This window comes from Sphaeramia orbicularis, chromosome 5 (assembly GCF_902148855.1).
Source record: "Sphaeramia orbicularis chromosome 5, fSphaOr1.1, whole genome shotgun sequence".
In the NCBI taxonomy this organism is placed as follows: Eukaryota; Metazoa; Chordata; class Actinopteri; order Kurtiformes; family Apogonidae; genus Sphaeramia; species Sphaeramia orbicularis.
In genome coordinates this window covers 19,708,478-19,728,869 of record NC_043961.1, presented here as the reverse complement: position 1 = coordinate 19,728,869, position 20,392 = coordinate 19,708,478, and the positions used below count along the sequence as shown (strand labels likewise).

Below are 20,392 nucleotides of genomic sequence, written 5' to 3'. Positions count from 1 at the left end.
TTAAGTTACATAATATTTCATTATTTTATCAATCTGTATGGTCAGTTGTGATGACAAAGTTTGCAACTGAGTAATGTTTTATCAGTTTTTAGAGCATTCAAATACTTGCATTCAATAACCAGACAGATGGACCAGACAGTGCACAGTATTTGGTGTAGTTTGAATCTGCAGAAAGTTACTGCGTTACTGCTTTCACATTTACTAAGTTGATGAAAAAACACTATATAACAAAGTCTGAGTATGTGTGAGATTTTTTGATTGTGTCCCCATCATCAATCCTTTATTTTCTTGAAGGATGAGCGGTCGCCGCCTCAGAAGAAATTGGATCGTCTCAAGGAATTGATTGAACCCTGGTTCTTTTTCTCTCTGGTGTGGAGTGTCGGAGCCACAGGAGATGCAGCCAGCTGCCAGCGGTTCAGTGCCTGGCTCAGGGACAAGATGGCAAAAGAGACGGTCAGGCTGCCAGCTCTATTTTAGAGTATAATCGTGTACTAGAAGGGTTTTATTCTTGACGTATGTATGTATTTTAATAAATGTCAATGTATATATTGTCCAGATTCAGTTATGTTTTCCTGAGGAGGGTTTGGTGTATGACTACAATCTTGATGATGCAGGAATAAGTAGCCTTAAGGAGGACGATGAAGAAGACACGGACAGAAAAGTAAACAGACGTGTAAACATACAGATAATGAATTCAAACCAGGCTGTTGAGTATAGATTTTCTATTAACCTGGGGATTTTCATCATATTACATTCCAGGTTCAGTGGGTCAGCTGGATGAAGTACGCACAGAATGTTGTAATCACCCCTGAGACAAATTACGCTGACATCATTGTTCCCACTGTAGACACAGTGAGGATGTCCTTTTTGATGGACATGCTTTTAACCAATAAGAAACCTGTGAGTATTTTGGTGTTGATGTTTTGAAATAAATGTTGTATCAGATGAAGTCTGTAATCGGCTTTTGATCCTTCAAAAAGACTCCAACACTGCATTTGTGTTTGTTTGTATCAACCTCTGTAGGTTCTGTGTATTGGGCCAACTGGTACAGGAAAAACCCTGACCATGTCGGACAAGCTCCTGAAGAACATGCCTGCTGAGTATGTTACACACTTCCTCATGTTCTCTGCCCGCACCTCAGCCAACCAGACTCAAGACTACGTTGACAGTAAACTAGACAAAAGGTGCACTGTATATATAATAATACACACTATTCATACATAACAACATGTTTATGTGTCAGTGTTTAAAACTATGCTTGAACCTATATTTCAGGTGCAAAGGTGTGTTTGGTCCTCCAGTAGGAAAGCACTTCATCTTCTTCATTGATGATCTAAATATGCCAATGTTGGAGACGTACGGTGCACAGCCTCCGATTGAACTACTGCGACAATGGATGGACCATGGAGGCTGGTATGACAGGAAGCAAATAGGTAAATTTGAGCTCTTTTCCCTTTTCTCATCTTGGTGTTGCTTTTCCTGGCTAACAGATTAGTATTTATCACCAATATTTTTTGCACTCTTACAAGAGTATTTGCTCTCTTGTTTCAGAAGTATGTATTGTCCATTCCTTTTTCTACAGGGACTTTCAGGAAGCTGGTGGACATCAACTTTGCCTGTGCCATGGGACCTCCTGGTGGGGGCCGGAATCCCATCACCCAACGTTTCACTCGCCACTTCAACTTCTTGTCCTTCACTGAAATGGAAGATGCCAGCAAGAAGCATATTTTCTGCACCATTCTAGGCAGTTGGATGGGTGAGCCAGCACTATTAGTGTGTTTGACCTTAAGGCAACATTTAGAGTTTGATGATAGTGCAGGAGAGAATACTTACTTACATTAGCCTGCAAAAACATTTGTACTGACTCTTTGCTCTCTTTCAGATGGAAATATGAGTAAAAAGGAACGTGGCAGTAAGTTATGGACACAGGGAAATAAGATACAATAGCTTTAATATTATTAGAAGGCTGAGCACAGGGTTTAAATGTTTGACAAGAAAAAGTAATTTCAAGCATTTTTGATGAAAGCACATGTTGACTAGTGTTTTTAAATGCCTCTGATAAAGTTTTTATAACCTCCTAAAGTAAGTCAGTTTTCATTTTAATTTTATGTGCTATTCTTTTAACTCCTTTCCTCCTATCTACCTCCTTTCAGGACCTGTACCAGAAATCCAGCCATTGAAAGAGGCTCTTGTAGACGCCACAATCCGAGTATATTCTACCATCACTTCCCAGCTCCTCCCAACACCAACCAAGTCTCATTACACCTTCAACCTCAGAGACCTGTCCAAGGTCTTCCAGGGCATCCTCATGGCTGAGGCTGGCATGATCGAGGTAGTCCAATAGATGCCACAGTTATTCAGAATCTCCACAGTATTAATATTAACCTCTTGAGACCCAGTAATGACAAGGGTTTCACAGCTTTACAAAATAAGAAAAAGTGCAAGATCTACAAACTGCAAAGGACATTCCATAAAAAATATAAATAAAAATGTCTCTGAAATAACAGTTGCATCATGTATTGTGTCAATCAAGGCAATTATTTAATGTAAAAAAACCCAAACCTTTACTTTTCTGGGTCTCAGGAGGTTAAAAGTGGCTTTTTCATCCCAGTATAGTGGTAAAATCAAATGTCTTTGCTTGTTTTTAGGACAAATTGCAACTGCTACAGCTGTGGTACCATGAAAGTTGCCGAGTTTTCCAGGACCGCCTGGTGTGTGTTGAGGACAGGGACTGGTTTAATGCAATGCTGAAGGATTGTATTCAGGAGTTCGACTGTAGCTTTGAAGATGTTGTGACTTGCCTTCCTGTTTTGTATGGAGATTTCATGAATCCTGGAGATGACCAAACGGTCTACACACTCATAGAAGACAAAGACAAGGTGATTGTGTGGCTCTAGAGTTCAACAAAATATGTTTATTGTCATAATTAGGTCATTGTTTTGTCCTGTTGTGGGTTCTGACTTTCCATAAATGTATTTTTTTTAACATTTGTTTTGTATAGTTGGTGAAAGTAATGGAAGAGTATATGGAAAACTACAACGAGATGAACACCACCAAGATGAAGCTGGTACTCTTCATGGATGCCATCGAACACATCTGCCGAATCAGCCGTATCCTGCGCCAGCCGTTAGGCAATGCTCTGCTACTGGGAGTTGGAGGCAGTGGTCGACAGTCACTCACCAAACTGGCCTCATTTATGTGAGTGAGGTGCAATTGGTTTCTGACAGACTGACTCACAAGTTTATGACCCTAATTTTTAAATCATTGAACTGCACTTTTGCATGTTCTCTTCAATATATTATTATTTTTGACATTTTGCAAAGATTAACTGATGTCCTGATTTTCAAGTAATATTTCATTTTATACACCTGATGCTATTATCCTGTGCTTCAGCTCTCACTGTGTGTATGCTCATACTTAGGTCAAACTATGAGTGCTTCCAGATTGAGTTGTCTAAAAACTACGGACTGACAGAGTGGAGGGAAGACCTTAAAGGCATCATGCTGAAGGCTGGCCTACAGAATCAGCAGATCACGTTCCTCTTTGTAGACACACAGGTAAACTCAGGAAGAGATACATAGGAATGTATTTTCTTTTAGGAAGACAAAGCTGCTTTTTGCTCATTATATTTATTTTGATATATCAGATTAAGAGCGAGTCATTCCTGGAAGATATCAACAACATCTTAAACTCTGGGGACGTTCCTAACCTCTATGCACCAGATGAGCAAGAACGCATCTTAATAGCTATGAAGTCAGTGGTCCAAGACCTGGGCCAGCAGCTGACTAAAGCCAATCTAATGGCTGCTTACATCAGGAGGGTCCGCAGTAACATCCACACTGTACTCTGCATGAGGTGGTGGCTGCACAAATATTCTTATACTTGGTTTAAAAGCAAAAGCATTTTGATTTTGCTTTAAACTTGATGTGTTTCTTTTTCATTTTGTGTTTTTCAGTCCTATTGGTGAGGTGTTTCGTGCACGACTGAGGCAGTTTCCCTCACTGGTCACATGTTGTACAATAGACTGGTTCAGTGCTTGGCCAGAAGAGGCTTTACAGGCTGTGGCCACATCATTTCTCAGTGAATTGCCTGAGCTAGAAGCCAGTCCTGCAGCCATGAAGGGACTGGTGAGGATGAGCTTCATTGACATGAACATTTTTAAATGTCGTTCGAAGTACCAACCATCAACAAAAATTCAAACATTGATAATATACTGTACATCTCTGCAAATTTTTCTGCAAGTTTCTCAGTTAAATGCATAAAACTTATTTGCTTCTGTAGAAAAGAAAAAATCTATTTACTCTAAAATATTGTAATGATGTCATTAAGCACAGTCCTTTTTCATTTCACTTCAGACCTTGATGTGTGTGAAGATCCACCAGATGGTTGCCATGAAGTGTGATCAGTACAAGACTGAGCTTTCTCGACATAATTACGTTACACCTAAAAGTTACCTTGAGCTGCTGAAAATATTCTCTGATCTCATTGGACGGAAAAAGAAAGAACTGTGCACTGCACGCCAGCGCATGAAGACTGGTCTGGACAAGGCAAGGCCCAGGAATGAGGGAATTAAGAAATGAAATTGTTTTTAAGTGTTTTGGTAAATTGTACAAGTGTGTGTTGGTGAATCATCAAAGCTACTTACCCTAACATTTACTTATTATGGCTAAAAATGTTATTTCTGTACAAATGCAGCTTCTTAGCACAGCAGAGGATGTGAGTAAGATGCAGGAAGAGCTGGAGACGATGAGGCCTCTTCTGGAGGAGGCCGCTAGAGACACTGAGCTCACCATGGAGACTATCCAAGTAAGAGCATACATGTCATCATATACCAACTGTTGAATGTCCTGGCACTGCAATTTATATTCTTTTTCTATATGATTGGTCAAATTGAGTTTTGATTTTTTTGAGCACAATCATACTTTCTTGATATTTCACATAGAGCACAAATAACAGTAGAATTGTAGAGTGACTGAATTGGATTTTAAGCAGCTCACTGAGCTACAGAATTTTTTTTTAACTTCAAACTGACTTTTTGCTTTATGTTTCCAGAAAGACACAGTGATTGCAGAGAAGACCCGTAAGTCAGTTCAAGCAGAAGAAGCTAAAGCTTCAGAGAAAGCCCGTATCGCAGAGGGCATTGCAGAAGATGCTCAAACTGAGTTGAATGAGGCTCTACCAGCCTTGGATGCTGCCCTCACCAGCCTTAAGTCACTCAACAAGAATGATGTCACTGAGGTCAGGCAGGCTCTTTAATGATTTATCATAAGCCTCAAACTAACAACATTGTAGTAGAATATCATAACCCCTTGATGATATTGTGTCTTATCTCATCGTCTTTTGAATTTGGACTGTTGGATGTTTTCTATAGGTGCGAGCCTTACAGCGGCCTCCCCAGGGGGTGAAGCTGGTTATTGAGGCAGTGTGCATTATGAAAGGCATCAAACCCAAAAAAGTACCTGGAGAAAAACCTGGTACAAAGGTTGATGACTACTGGGATCCTGGAAAGGGTCTCCTTCAGGACCCTGCAAAGTTTCTGGAGAGCCTCTTCAAGTATGATAAGGTATGAAATATACTGCGTCTTGTGAATTGATTTCCACTTTATTGTATTAATATATAATTTGCATTTAGTCTCTGTAGAATGACCTTCTTGTATGTATATTTCTTTACAATTGTCAATTTCATGATTTGATGATGAATTTGTCATTGCCTGTTTTTGGTCTGTCAGATGTATTAAAATGTTTTTTTCTGTTAATCAATGCTGCAGGACAACATCCCAGACAATGTGATCACTTTAGTCCAGCCCTACATTGATAATGAGGAATTCCAACCAGCCTCCATTGCCAAAGTCTCCAAAGCTTGTACCTCCATTTGTGAATGGGTGCGGGCCATGCATACATATCACTTTGTGGCCAAGGGGGTGGAGCCTAAAAGGGTAAAAGTTTAAATGAGTCACAGACTGTTAATAATGCGATAAAAAGTATTTTGTGATTGCACTTATTTACCACAAAGTTTTTTACTGATGAAAATGTCATCTAAATATTAAACATGCCAATATGTGTACAGCAAGCTCTTAAAGAGGCCCAGGAGGACTTAGCTGTGACCCAGCGAATCTTGGATGATGCCATGGAAAAGTTGGCAGCAGTGGAAGGTGGCATCGCCACTCTACAGGCCAAATATGAGGACTGTGTGGCAAAGAAAGATGAGCTGGACAAAAAGTATCGGCTGTGCGAGGCCCGCCTCATCCGAGCAGACAAGGTCAGGGGTTGAGATGAAACTTTACTGACCTTTAAATTTAACATTAAGGCAGCACAAAAAATACACTTTTAGCAACTCAATAAGGAACAGAAAGTAGATTGTGGATCCACTGAAAGCTTGTAGACTGTTTTCTGTTCCATGCTGGTAATGTTTAGTTTCTCTCCAGCTCATAGGAGGCCTGGCTGATGAGAAAGTGCGCTGGAAGGAAACTGTGCAACACCTCGATTATATGGTCAATAACGTGACAGGTGATGTGCTTCTGTCTGCAGGATATGTGGCATACCTGGGACCCTTTACTGTAAGTGGGTTGTAAACTCAAAAGTTGTGTTACCACATTATGTATTACACATCTTAACAAGCATATGTAGTTTATTTATTCATCACCATCCATTGTTTTTAAAGAACTTTTATGTGCATAGTGATCAGCCTCATTGTTTTTGCTCATTTATTTAACATTTTACAATATACAATTTACATACGTGAACTCTGATGTAAACTGCTTTAAGCTACTGTTAATATGCTTTGCTTTACAGAGAATTTTTCCAGTTTTTTTCATGAAGGCATTCATTATCTTTTTGTTGTTGTTGTTGTTTTAGGGAGAATACAGGGCAGCCATGGCTGAGGAGTGGTTGAATTGTTTCACAGAGTTGAGTGTTCCACATACTGACGAACCCAACCTGATCAACACTCTTGGAGATCCTGTCAAGATCCGCTCATGGGAGGTCAGACCCAGTTTGTCCTGCATTTAGTATTAATTCATGCTTGTATTGGGCCTCAACTAGGTTATTTATAAGTGAGAATTTTCTTTGTAAATACCTTAAATCCCATTTACACAGTTTTCACAAAGATTCCGATACTGACCAGTATTTTTTTATGTTAGATTGATTCTTAGGGTAGAACTAATTCCATGTTCACTGAAAACCACTCTTACGCACATACATACTTTTCACAAATTTAACTGTTTTCATTATTTTGTTTTCCATTATGGTTTTTAAATCTCCAAATAAATTAGCACCTAACTGGTGTGATTCACATTAACATTTCAACCAGTACCTCTTGGGGATCTGTCCTTACAGAGATATTTGGAGCACGAACTATATCAAACCCTGTACAACTGCAGGCTTTTTATACAGAGTCAGTGTATCACGTAATCACAGGCATCACTTATAGTCTCATTTGCAGTCCTTTTATGTGATTGGTGTGTTTAGTGAGCTAAGTAGAAACAGGTTGTGTGCCACTCAGCTCAAAAAGACAAAAGGATTCATTATTTTAAGAACGTAAGTGCTAACAATTCTGTGGTTTAAGAACATGTTGATGAATGCAGTCATTTCTTACATCATTTCTTAAGAAGAAATTTGAGGAAAAAAAGATATCAGTGAATTAGATCCTTTGCTACTAATTTTTTTCAGCATTGTGTCTTTGACTACTTGAAATACTATTTAAAGTGCTGTCTTATGTGTACAGATATCAGGTTTGCCCAAGGACAACCTTTCTGTGGAGAACGGTGTGATTGCTCAGTTTTCTCTACGCTGGGCTCTGTTCATTGATCCTCAGGGACAAGCCAATAAGTGGATCAAGAACATGGTGAGTGCCTTTTCTGAGTATGCTAAAACAGTAGATAGTGCATATCAGACAAAAATCTTTAAAAAAAACCCAAATGTATTGGTTCTTGCTCCAAGAAAAATACCATCCTTGACTGCTTACTACATGCTGTAGTTCTAGTTACTTAGCGATGACCTCTGCTCACATTTCATCACACTATCTTCTCAGTATCTGCAGTTACAGTATATTTGATCCACTGTTTATCCACATTTGCCTCCTGTCGTTATCCAGGAAGAGGAAAATGGACTGAAAGTATTGAAGCTCAGTGACCGGGACTTCCTCCGCAACCTGGAGAGTGCCATTCAATTTGGAAATCCCTGCCTCATGGAAAATGTTGGGGAGGAACTAGATCCCACATTAGAACCTGTCTTATTGCAACAGGTAAATGTACACACAAACAGAGATTCCTCATGTGGCAGTGTCATATTCCGTTGGTATTACTGTTGTATATTGTAAACATACTGGTGTTGCTTAAAGTTTACATACATTTTTGCCCTTAGACATTTAAGCATCAAGGCAGCACAGTGTTGAAGCTTGGTGACTCAGTCATCCCTTACCATGAAAGCTTCAAGATGTACATCACTACCAAGCTGCCAAACCCTCATTACTCTCCTGAACTCTCTGCCAAAGTCACTCTTATTAATTTCACACTTTCACCCAGGTAATGAATATTTTACACCTGGAAGAGCAAATGTAATGTTTACTTTATCTGTTTGCTTAATATTGCATCTGATTAATCATGTGTCATATGACTTAATGACCCTGATGTTGACATGAGTCTGTCAATGTCTCTGTAAAGATAATAAGAAAAAGACAGAATATTAAAGTTATTACTTGCACCTGGAATTGCTATTGTATGCTTTGTATAATTGGAAATCCCAAAATAATACTTTATGTTTCCACACTTTTTCATGCGTTTGTGTATTTGTGCTGCGTGTGATTCCAGCGGTCTAGAGGACCAGCTGCTGGGCCGTGTAGTGGCTGAGGAGCGTCCAGACCTGGAGGATGCTAAGAACAAGCTGATCACCAGCAACGCCCAGATGAAACAGGAGCTAAAAGAAATTGAGGATGAGATTCTACTCCGACTCAGCTCCACAGAAGGAAACCCAGTGGACAACGAGGAGCTCATTCAAGTCTTGGAAGCTTCCAAGATCAAAGCTGGACAGATTGAGGTCAGACAGGGACAGATGGAATTAAATCTAAATGTCATATGTGGTCTTAGTTTGAAGTGCTTCAGTAAATATTAGAAGCATTTGTAATTTCAAGATATGTTAAGAAATAATCAAAAGCTTTACTACACTATATGCAGTTTTATGCCATATTTACTGTAGAGTTTAGAATAAGTCAGTTAATCATAGTCAGATGTCCGTCTTTTTATGTCAGTTACGTAAAAACAACAACAAACTTTTACCCACAGGCCAAGGTCATGGCTGCAGAGAAAACAGAGAAGGACATTGATGCTACTCGTCTGGAGTATGTACCAGTGGCTGTGCGTTCACAGATCCTCTTCTTCTGTGTGTCAGACCTCTCCAACGTAGATCCGATGTATCAGTACTCTCTGGAGTGGTTTCTTCGCATCTTCATGGCTGCCATAGCTAATTCTGAGTCAGCAGGTAGAATAAAAAAAAGATTACCAACCAAATGTTAAAACAAATTCTACTTCCTCTGACATTGTCCTGTCATGTGTTCAACAGATGCTGTGGAAGAAAGAATCAACAACATCAATGAATTTTTCACGTTTAGCCTGTACAGCAATGTGTGCCGCAGCTTGTTTGAGAAGCACAAACTTATGTTCGCCTTCCTTCTGTGCACTCGCATCCTGATGAACAAGAGCAAAACTGACATGGCATGTGACAGATTTCTAACTTTAATCTCATCTAGGAGCTAATGTAATGTAATTAACTGATCTAATCTAAGCTGATGAATGTGTGTTTTCTCACTGTGGTAGGCTGAGTGGCGGTATCTGTTATCTGGAGGAATGCCTACACAAGAGCTTCCCAACCCAGCAGTAAGATGGTTGTCAGAGCGTGCTTGGCAGGATGTCTTGGGCCTCAGTGCTCTAAACAACTTCACCAAACTAGCAGAGAGCTTCTCTGAGCACCTGCATGGATTCCAGCTAATTTTTGACAGCAGCCAGCCTCACAGGTACTTAGATTACTATTACTTTAACACACGCACATGTTTTGCTTATTTGTACTGTAGGGAAGTTATCAGTGTTTAATAACCTGGTCACTTTGTGTGTATCTCTCAAGGGAGCCCCTCCCTGGTGGGTGGGACACCAAGCTAGACTCATTTCAGAAGCTGTTGGTCCTGCGCTGTCTGAGGGCTGACTGTCTTGTTCAAGGTCTGCAGGACTTTGTGTCGGCTCAGCTGGGACAGCGCTTCATAGAACCTCAGGTATATTCAAACTCATCTCTGCTTCTCACCGTTAAGTAAATTAATGTAAAGCAAATGCAAAGGTGAGTTAATACTGTCACAGCAACAAGGGCTGTGACATGTAATCAACATCTCAGATTCAGACTCAGTTTTATTGTCATTCGATCAATGGTATGATAGAATGAAATGTAGTTACCCAGGTCTCGGATTGTAGCATAAGAAGATAAGAATAAAATCTAAACAGAATATAAAATAAATTCTTAATATGTACAAAATTTCACCGTATGCAGCAACAGTAGCAGTTAAAGTGGTGGTGCATAAGCAACAGCAACACTGAAATAAAGTGGTGACAGTGAATAAAATGTCATTGTTCAAGGTGCATAGTAGACAGTCTGTGGGTGCAGTGTATCTCCTACACTGATGTAATTCTACATATTCAGATAAATATACATAGCACAATACAGTATATTTTCTGCAAATTAATTTTTTTTAAATTTTGTCTTATCTTGTAAATTATTACAGTTGTTTTCTACCTTTACATTCCAGCAGTGTCTTGTTTCCACTTCTGTCTCCATCATCTCCTGCAGACATCAGACCTGGCTGTGGTCTTCAAAGAGTCATCCCCCTCCACTCCTCTCATCTTTGTCCTGTCCCCTGGCACTGATCCTGCTGCTGACCTGTACAAGTTTGCTGATGTTATGCAGTTTTCCAAGAAAATGAGTGCCATCTCTCTGGGCCAAGGCCAGGTCAGGTTCTGGTAGATGCTGAGGAGTCCTCCTCCCTTTTTCTGTCTTTCTCTCTTTTTGTTTCTTCCTTACCCTGAACTCTGCATTGTCTGAGAGTGTGCAAGGTTGTGAATATGTCTGGAAAAGCTGACTCTGACTTAAATTGGAAATAATACAATATATGTTATGAGTTTGTTATTCACAACTATGGTATGACTACTGGTTGAAAAGAAAAAGGTTGAAAAAATTGTAAATTATTTTGGTCAAAAAAGATAATCTGCCTTAGCCCTCTACAAGTGCATGAAAAACCCATTTAATTTTTTACTGTTTTATTCAAATACAAGTAGCCTACTTCAAAATTACCAAAATACATTATAAACAAATTGAAAGGTGCTATTTATTGCAAATAAACACCGAAGGTGGAATTACTTGAACTATAATATTAACGTGGTTAATTCACAAAACATTTCCAGTGAATATACTTATACTTAGGGTTGAAGTATTCACAAAAAATATCAAAAGGAATATCAAAAGGAAGGGTTCAGTTTGTGTCAACAGCAAAGTAGAATGAATGGATCAGAGACTCAGGGAGCTCATTTTCATTGAGTTTGACTTAAATAAATGAAGACTATTTGACAGTGATGATGTGTGTGTAAGTGATGGTTTTAAGCAAAATACATACATATGCATTTGAAATATAAGTATACATATTGTAAATGCACTCATTTTAAACACCGCCTACCTCTGCATATAGATAATGACCTGTCTTCTGCTACGATATAGTAATGTTAGACCTGTTTCTTGAGTTCAAGTTACTCTTTCTATTGCACACTCTTACTCTGACTCTGTAAACCACTTCCTCACAGACACAGATCATCCTTGTTCACCTTGTCAGGAGCTGTCATCTCAGTGCTAATTGTCCTCTCTATTTCTGTCTAGTGTTCAGGACAGAGTAGTAAACTAACCGACAGATGCAACATTCCAGGAGACCAACGTAGAAAACAACAATATAAATATAATTTGCATATTTCAATACTAAAGACTTTTAAAAATCTGAAACCTAGTGGCTGGTCAAACATGTGTCAACAGCACACTGCCCTGCAGCTGTTGAATAGGTGTGATTGTGCGTTCATCACATTACTTCCAATTATGTGAGTTAGGAGCCAGACTCATGCTGGGCTTTTGCATCTTGCTGTCTTTAATTTCGTGCCTGTTTACAAAGAACAAAAGGCTCTCATGCCATCTTGAAAGATTTCCAGAATGTGACACTACTGTTGGGAGATGTCCTGTATCCTGTCTTTACCTAAATTACCCAAATATTCCCCATGCTACTGAACCCTGTAAATTAGGAAATGTACCTAATTACCTGGTAATTCCCAGAGGTTCCTAATGTCCCACTCTTAAACTGAAGCCTCATGTTTAGGAAGCGTGTTTGGCACTTGTTTTCTTCATATCTGGCTTTTCTGGGCTGCTGTCTGTGTGATCCAGGGCCCCTGGGCTGAGACCATGATGCACACTGCTATGGAAAGAGGCCAGTGGGTCTTCTTCCAGAACTGTCACCTGGCACCCAGCTGGATGCCTTCACTGGAGAGACTCATTGAACATATCAACCCAACAAAGGTGAGGATGTAAACATCCACACAGAAACCCACCTAGCCTTTAACACACCAGTCTTTAAAAAGGACTACAAAAAAAGAATGGACTCAGCCATAGTATGTACAGTAGAATAAGAGCACAGAATGTCAGATAATGTCAGATAAATAAGACAAACACACATCTTTATTTGACCGTTCCTCTACTGCCCACAGCGATCACATGTTCTTTAAATTTAAAACAGGTGCATAAGGACTTCCGTTTGTGGCTCACAAGTCTGCCTAGCAACAAGTTTCCAGTGTCCATTCTCCAAAATGGTTCCAAGATGACCATTGAGCCTCCTAGAGGGATCAAGGCCAACCTCCAGAGGACCTACCTGAGACTCACCAATGACTTTATCAGCTCCTCCACCAAGGTCTGCATCTGTCACCATCCCACTAAGTCTGCTCCTCATATTTACTGCACATACAGATAAATTCTGCAGATAAATTCCCAGCTCTACTTTCATGAACATCTGATGAAGTGTCTCTAATTTATTCATATCATCTCCCCCTCAGACTACACAGTTCAAGTCTCTGCTTCTGTCTCTGTGTCTTTTCCACGGAATCGCTCTGGAGAGAAGGAAGTTTGGCCCACTGGGCTTCAACATTCCCTATGAGTTCACTGATGGAGACTTGAACATCTGCATCAGCCAACTCAAAATGTTCCTGGATGAGTACCAGGACATTCCATACAAGGTGGAGAAGTCCTTTCCTATGTATTAGACCTCTGAATGTATAATGTGACTACTGTCTGTTATATAAGATCTATTTACATAACTGGGTGTAAGCTTATATAGAAGAAGATCCTGTCTTTTCCAGTGTTTGTTGATAGGTGTGTGCTCACCTTTTTGTCCTCCACTGTGCAGGTGTTAAAATACACAGCCGGGGAAATTAATTATGGTGGGAGGGTGACAGATGACTGGGACAGACGCTGTCTGCTCAGTGTACTGGAAGATTTCTACTGTCCAGCTGTGCTCAGTGCAGATCACATCTACTCGTCTTCTGGGGTTTATCGACAGATCGACACAAATCTGGACATCAAGGTTAGATCAACTGAAGAGCATTTGAAAGATCAGAGTAAAAGCAGTGCATTAGACATGACCTCTATCAGTGTGGAAGTGGATGGGTTATTTAATACCCATTCTTCTGTTTTTGTGTCTTTCTGCAATAAGTTCACCATAACAGAAATGTTTTCTCTGTTATTGCTGCTTTTCACAAAGAGGGAAATGTAAGAAGTCAGACTGTGAGTATTTGTGATGTTCCAAATGTCAACCCTGTACAACTTCATCAAAGAATCAATGTCTGCAGAGCTTGATGGCTTCTGAACTCATTTTATGCTCCTTTAGAAATCAGAAATGCAGCTTCTTCTTCACAAACCATTTTGGATGCAAAGTAAACTTTACTCCTAAAATGTTAACATCTCTTAAATGCCCTTCCATGTTAAACTGAATTGATAAGAAATGTCCATTTTAGTCATCTTATAGTTTATGTTAGTTACATGAATAACCTGTTGTCATGGCAATTCTGACCTTAGGGGTACTTGGGATACATCCGTGGTTTGCCCATCAACGATACGCCCGAGATGTTTGGTCTCCATGACAACGCTAACATCAGCTTTGCCCAGAATGAGACCTTTGCCCTCCTGGGAGCCGTGGTTCAGCTGCAGCCCAGAGCTGCATCTGCTGGTGGTAAAACTCTGGAAGAGGTAAGTCTTCACATACTTACAGAGTTATAGTAAGTAGGTTGGCATAAGTTTAGTTATGCTGCAGGAAAAGCTGAGTTCTGTATATACAGTGTCTTGATTTGCTTATTATTGTACCATAGATTGTGGAGGAGATAGTGGCAGGCATCGTTGAAAAGATCCCACAGCCGTTCAGTGTTCAGGAGGTGATGGAGAAGTACCCGGTCCTTTATGAGGAGTCCATGAATACTGTACTCATCCAAGAGGTCATCAGGTAACATGAGGCTTCAAGTTAACACCAGAAACCACACTGAACGTCTGCTCGATATAATAATGCAATCAAACCAAGAGTCTGCCATCTGCAATAAAATACAAACTTTCTCAATTTTCTGCTTACTGTTTGCAGTCAGGTCAAGAGAGGATCTGTAATTCTGTCCAAAATAAATGGAACATTATTTTACTTTGAGGTGAAAAATAATTATTACATCTCGAACCAGTAATGTAATATCTTTAGACCAGCAGCACAAATTGTAGCATTTGAAAGCCATAATTACACGGCTTTCTAATCATACTGTAATAATAGTTTTTATTCTGGTTGTGTGTGATCTACTACTGCAACTCAAGTGAGCTATGTTTTGGCACAACATGATCAGATGAATAATACACTTCTCGTAACTGTTACTCTATTAGACAACATTGCATGATGAACCATACAGTGGTGGAAATAAAGCTTCGGACACCCCATACATTTGTGATATACTGCATTAAAAATCACTCCTCAGTCATTGAACTCTGCAAGTATTGTTCCATTCTCCAAACTCAAATGCTCTCATCTGCACATAGACTGTTCCTTCAAGGTTAAAACTGGATTTTTCAGCAAGTTAATGAAACACATCCAGGACATGACATCAAGAATTTAGTTTTGTGATTTTTCTTGTTAACAATAACCAAAAGATCATTTGCATTTGTTTGTGTCTGTCTGATGCAGCCACACCTTTTGAAACAAAGATTTTTCCACAAATATTTCATGATAATATTTGATACTATGTAAAACTTTAAGGGTGTCCGAAAACTTTTTTCCACTACTGCAGGGGTTCCCAAAGTGGGGTACGTGTACCCTCAGGGGTACTTGGAAGAAGCTCAGGGGGTACGCGTACCCCCAGGGATACTTGGAAGTAGCCCAGGGGATATTGAAATTTTTTTGGAAAACTACATTAAATAAGTCATCATGTACTGAATACAAAATAAATAATGAGAATTAATGCTGAAATATAAAACACAATAAATTTATTCATATAATAGTTTTATTGTCTATCATCTTGTTTACGGTTTGGTAACATTTTAAGAACATCTCTGTTTTATATTATTTCAAATGAGTTTATTTGAGTAGCTAAGTAATTATTTTTTGTTGATGAAAAGTTCATTTATTAATTAATGACCAATTTATTTATTTTTCTTATTGTAAGAGGGCACTTTTCAGTTTATATTTTGCGCAAAATTTACCTTTAAAAAACTGTTATTTTTCATATATATACAGGGTGGGGAAGCAAAATTTACAATATTTTGAGGCAGGGATTGAAAGACAGTGTATGACCAATTAGTTTATTGAAAGTCATGAGAATTTATTTGCCACAAGAAAATTTACATAATAGAAAATGTTTTTATTCTATGTGTCCTCCTTCTTTCTCAATAACTGCCTTCACACGCTTCATGAAACTTGCGCAAGTGTTCCTCAAATATTCGGATGACAACTTCTCCCATTCTTCTTTAATAGTATCTTTAAGAAAGTCGACATTGCTGTGTGATGTTCTATTGGTAGCATGTTCTAAAATGCCCCAAATAGCAGAATCCAGAGGGTTTAGATCTGGGCTAGAAGGCGGCCATAAACATGATTCCCAAAAATTGCTAAAGTTGGATTTGTTGCTGTTGTCAACAAGTGTTTTGGTGTTCTTGTGTAAGATTTTAACTTCAAGTCATATTTTACTGCATTTCTAACGGTCTTGTTGTCTACCTCAAGTTCAATTGCCATTTTTCTCATGGATTCGGTTGGATCCTTTAGGATTTTGGATTTGAGAGCTTTAATAAAAGCTTTGGTACGTTTTTTGTTGCTTCCTCCACTTCCAGACTTTCTCGTAATAGTTTTGCTCATAGTCATTCTCTTCTTTCCATTATAAACAGTCTTTATGGACACTCCAACTATTTTTGAAATCTCCTTTGGTGTGACGAGTGCATTCAGCAAATCACACACTGTTTGACGTTTGCTTTCCTGATTACTCATATGGGCAAAAGTTTCTGAAAAGGTATGGATAATAGTGTTAGGTATGATTATGACATCAATATATGTTTGGTTTCAAAACAATTGACGTAGTGCCTGCTGAGAAAAAACAACTAAATGTTCATTGTAAATTTTGCTTCCCCACCCTGTATATTACAGTTAAATAGATGTCGTTTGTCTACAAAGTTTTGAAAATATAAACAGACACCTTTAGCACAGGAACAAATTTTACCTAATTTTTTTCAATCAAAAATGCCAAAGTGAGAGTTGGGGGAACTTGGTTAAAAATAAATATTTCATTTTTTACTCCACTGTAAAAAGTTTGAGAACCACTGCACTACTGTATACAGGTGTTGTTCTTATTGTTATCAGGCATTGTAACCACCAGTTTACTAATGCTCTGTCTATCTCATGTTTTTCAGGTATAACAAGTTGCTCTCAGTCATCTCTAAGAGTCTCAGTGATATTGTGAAGGCTCTAAAAGGTTTAGTGGTGATGTCCTCTGAACTGGAGCTTATGGCCAATAGCCTCTTCAACAACATGGTGCCTGATATATGGAAAGCCAAGGCAAGACTCACACACAAACATCCACAATTACTCCCTGTTTCAGTGGTTTGAAACAGTGTCTTTATAAATTACAGCAACCCACTTTGTCACTATTGTTAGGTGATCTTCCTGATGATTTGACAATAAGTGATAAATACTTTCTAAAAATCTTTGCAGCAAAAAAGTACCCCAAGTAAATGGCTTCAGCTTGATCTGGATGAAAACTGTTGATGAAATTCACAAAATGGAGAGATTAGCGTGTATGCTGAGGCTGCAAGCTGAACTTTACATAATAAGATGGGGCAAATGGATTACTTTCTTTAGATGTAATTAATGTGTGGTTTGTCTCATAGTCCTGTAAAATGCTATAGCTATAAACTGCTGCTCTAAAAATTAATTAGGTAACTTGGTTGCTATTTCATCACTGTAACCTAAATTATCATTACTATTAGATTGTGACTATCATCTGTTGCCGATTGTTGTTAGTTGTTGTTCTGTATGACAAAATGATAAATAACGAATAAAAACTAAGTGTCAAAAAAAAAAAAAAAAAAAAGAAGACGCGGTGTCTATAACTCAGATTAGAGAACATACTACAAAAAGTACTTGTTGATAAAACAATGGAATACTTAGATGAAGGATCTGACCTTGGCAATTTCAGTTATTAGATTTCAGTCTTCAGAACATCAGATGAACTTTTGGTGACCTTTACGTCCTGATCTTTTATTTCCAGAGCTCCATTTCTGAGGATACATAACTGTCTGCTCTCTCCCCTTAGGCCTACCCATCTCTGAAGCCTCTGGCCTCCTGGGTGTCGGACCTACTTCAGAGGATCAATTTCTTGCAAAGATGGATCTCTAATGGCATTCCACCTGTCTTCTGGATTAGCGGCTTCTTTTTCCCTCAGGCTTTCCTCACGGGAACGCTCCAAAATTATGCCCGTCGCTCTAGAATATCCATCGACACAATTGGATTTGATTTTGAGGTCAGACAGTGTGATGTATTGTCCTACAGGCTGAGTCACTGTTTCTGACACACTCCCTAAAAACATACATCAGCAGTCCAAAGTTTTAGCACACCCTCCGTCTTCTCTAAGGGAAAGAACTGTACTGTTTTAGGTTATGACAGTTTGTCTGAAAACTTCATTTACTGCATTTTTCTCAACAATATCCTACTTTGCACAGTTCATTATCTTTGAAATAATGTTTGAGTGTGTATGTGAGGAAAGTATGTATAAATGTATGGATGTTTAAGAAATGATGTGTCAGTGTTCTTTCTTTCTTTCCTTCTTTCTTTCTTTCTTTCTTTCTTTCTTACCTTGTGTTTTTGTTGGGGTTTGTCTGTTTGTTTGTCTGTTAGCAAGATAACTCAAAAAGTTATGCATGGATTTTCATGACATTTTCAGGGAATGTTGATACTAACTCAAGGAACAAATGATTAAATTTTGGTGGTGATCGGGGTCGGGGTGGGGGGACTGATCTGCCCTGGCGGAGGTCTGCGCATGCCGAGTGCTTTTCTAATTTATGCATGTATGTATTTATTTATTTATTTCAAAAATGCAAAGAAACTAATTTAAACGAGACAAAGCAAAATAAGACAAAAATAAAATATTTAAAAGAACACAATCTATCTTCAAGGCTTTTGCTGCAAAAAGATAAGTTAACCCATTATTTGCTCTCTGAAAAACTTATTTTACTATGTGTAAAAGAATTTAGGCCCATGACGACTGAAAAATTATTTGTATTTCAAAGTTGCAAAAACAGGCCATTTTCACAAAGCAAGTAATGAGTTAACAGCTTTTGGACATTATTGCACTGCAGGAAGTAGTGTTTTATGTTCATAATGGCAAGAAAAAGGTGATTAACAAAGGCAATAAACAAAATGAATGGATTGTTGTAGCTCTTATTACTTCAGGTTTGAACATTAGAGAAAAGGAATGTGTTATTTTAGAACAATATCAACCATTGCTGTCATTTTTATTTGAATCTCTCAGTAGATTATTATTATTATTATTATTATTATTATTATTATTATTATTATTATTATTATTATTATTAACTGTGTGACTATGCTGACTTTCATCCCCTTTTGTAACCCCCTGTCCCTCAGGTAATAGCGACTTCAGTGTCAGAGATAACAGAGAAACCAAACACGGGCTGCTACATCCACGGTCTATTCCTGGAGGGGGCTCGCTGGGATAATGAGGCGGGTCAGCTCACACAATCCAGGCCAAAAGAACTCTACACAGAAATGGCTGTCATCTGGCTCATCCCCAAAGCCGAACGCAAACCTCCCTCCTCCGGGGTCTATATCTGCCCCATCTATAAGACCCTCACACGTGCCGGTCAGTGCGAAAACAACCAGAACTTTATCTACTCATAGGGTATATTTATACATATTTATTTAGCCTGGTGTGTCTGTGATACTGTTGCAGAGTGTATGTTGACGAAGTACTGGAGGTGCTCACTCGAGTGTTTGTGTGTCTCCTATGGTGGTTTTATTACTCACTCAAAATAGACTTCAGTTAGGGTCCAATTTCACTAAGCTTCTCAAAGTGCAGCTCTGTATTTTCCACCCACAGCTCATAGCCAACACCTTGTGATAGCAGGTTAGAGTACTCGGAAACACTTGACTCAGAGCTCTTATGGAAAGATGCAAACAGCTAAAACTTCTCCTCATATAAACAAAGTGCGCTGTGTTTTGTTTTTTGTTTTTTTAACAGGAACTTTGTCCACAACGGGCCATTCTACCAACTATGTGATTGCGGTGGAGCTGCCGACAGATCACACTCAGAGACACTGGATCAAACAGGGAGTCGCCCTCATCTGTTCACTAGACTACTAACATGAACTCACACTTTATCACAATCACATGCACTAACAAGCATTTTCTAAATCTTTAGCCTGCACTTATATAATAAGCAAAGACTATTTGCAGTTGCAGCCACTGGAAAAAAATAAAATCTCTGTACACTTTATATCCACTTGTCTGTAGTATTAAATCTTTTGCAGTGTTACTGTGATACTGTCATTTAGAGCAGGGGTGTCAAACTCATTTTAGTTCAGGGCTCACATACAGCTCAATATGATCTCAAGTGGGCCACACCAGTAAAATAATAACAGCGAAAAAAGTGAAATTACATTATGATAATTTTTACATGTCAAAGTAGCCTTTAAAAATTGTGAATAACATGAACAACCACAAACAAACTGAAATTTCTTAAGAAAATAAGCGCAATTTTACCAATATTGTGCCTCAGCTTATCATTTACACATTACATCTTACAGATCACAGT

At 38.7% G+C, this 20,392-nt stretch overlaps 1 protein-coding gene across 1 annotated transcript in view; it reads left to right on the top strand.

Annotated features, from left to right (window-relative positions):
- dnah1 (dynein, axonemal, heavy chain 1) overlaps positions 1-20,146 on the top strand; it is a 38,206-nt gene extending 18,060 nt beyond the window's left edge. Inside the window, exons 40-78 of the mRNA XM_030135533.1 lie at positions 295-453; positions 557-661; positions 760-900; positions 1,024-1,184; positions 1,276-1,433; positions 1,583-1,756; positions 2,154-2,332; positions 2,649-2,879; positions 3,002-3,198; positions 3,422-3,557; positions 3,647-3,855; positions 3,956-4,127; positions 4,356-4,547; positions 4,696-4,806; positions 5,053-5,238; positions 5,372-5,563; positions 5,768-5,935; positions 6,067-6,258; positions 6,425-6,556; positions 6,855-6,980; positions 7,723-7,842; positions 8,092-8,241; positions 8,361-8,521; positions 8,807-9,032; positions 9,278-9,473; positions 9,555-9,706; positions 9,809-10,005; positions 10,113-10,257; positions 10,824-10,982; positions 12,450-12,581; positions 12,799-12,969; positions 13,112-13,291; positions 13,462-13,638; positions 14,130-14,300; positions 14,420-14,550; positions 16,974-17,118; positions 17,876-18,082; positions 19,207-19,441; positions 19,820-20,146. Coding sequence (XP_029991393.1) covers positions 295-453; positions 557-661; positions 760-900; positions 1,024-1,184; positions 1,276-1,433; positions 1,583-1,756; positions 2,154-2,332; positions 2,649-2,879; positions 3,002-3,198; positions 3,422-3,557; positions 3,647-3,855; positions 3,956-4,127; positions 4,356-4,547; positions 4,696-4,806; positions 5,053-5,238; positions 5,372-5,563; positions 5,768-5,935; positions 6,067-6,258; positions 6,425-6,556; positions 6,855-6,980; positions 7,723-7,842; positions 8,092-8,241; positions 8,361-8,521; positions 8,807-9,032; positions 9,278-9,473; positions 9,555-9,706; positions 9,809-10,005; positions 10,113-10,257; positions 10,824-10,982; positions 12,450-12,581; positions 12,799-12,969; positions 13,112-13,291; positions 13,462-13,638; positions 14,130-14,300; positions 14,420-14,550; positions 16,974-17,118; positions 17,876-18,082; positions 19,207-19,441; positions 19,820-19,941 — 6,498 coding nt within the window. The 3' untranslated portion in view covers positions 19,942-20,146. The remainder of the gene's footprint in view (positions 1-294; positions 454-556; positions 662-759; positions 901-1,023; positions 1,185-1,275; positions 1,434-1,582; positions 1,757-2,153; positions 2,333-2,648; positions 2,880-3,001; positions 3,199-3,421; positions 3,558-3,646; positions 3,856-3,955; positions 4,128-4,355; positions 4,548-4,695; positions 4,807-5,052; positions 5,239-5,371; positions 5,564-5,767; positions 5,936-6,066; positions 6,259-6,424; positions 6,557-6,854; positions 6,981-7,722; positions 7,843-8,091; positions 8,242-8,360; positions 8,522-8,806; positions 9,033-9,277; positions 9,474-9,554; positions 9,707-9,808; positions 10,006-10,112; positions 10,258-10,823; positions 10,983-12,449; positions 12,582-12,798; positions 12,970-13,111; positions 13,292-13,461; positions 13,639-14,129; positions 14,301-14,419; positions 14,551-16,973; positions 17,119-17,875; positions 18,083-19,206; positions 19,442-19,819) is intronic.
- Positions 20,147-20,392: the final 246 nt, after the last annotated feature.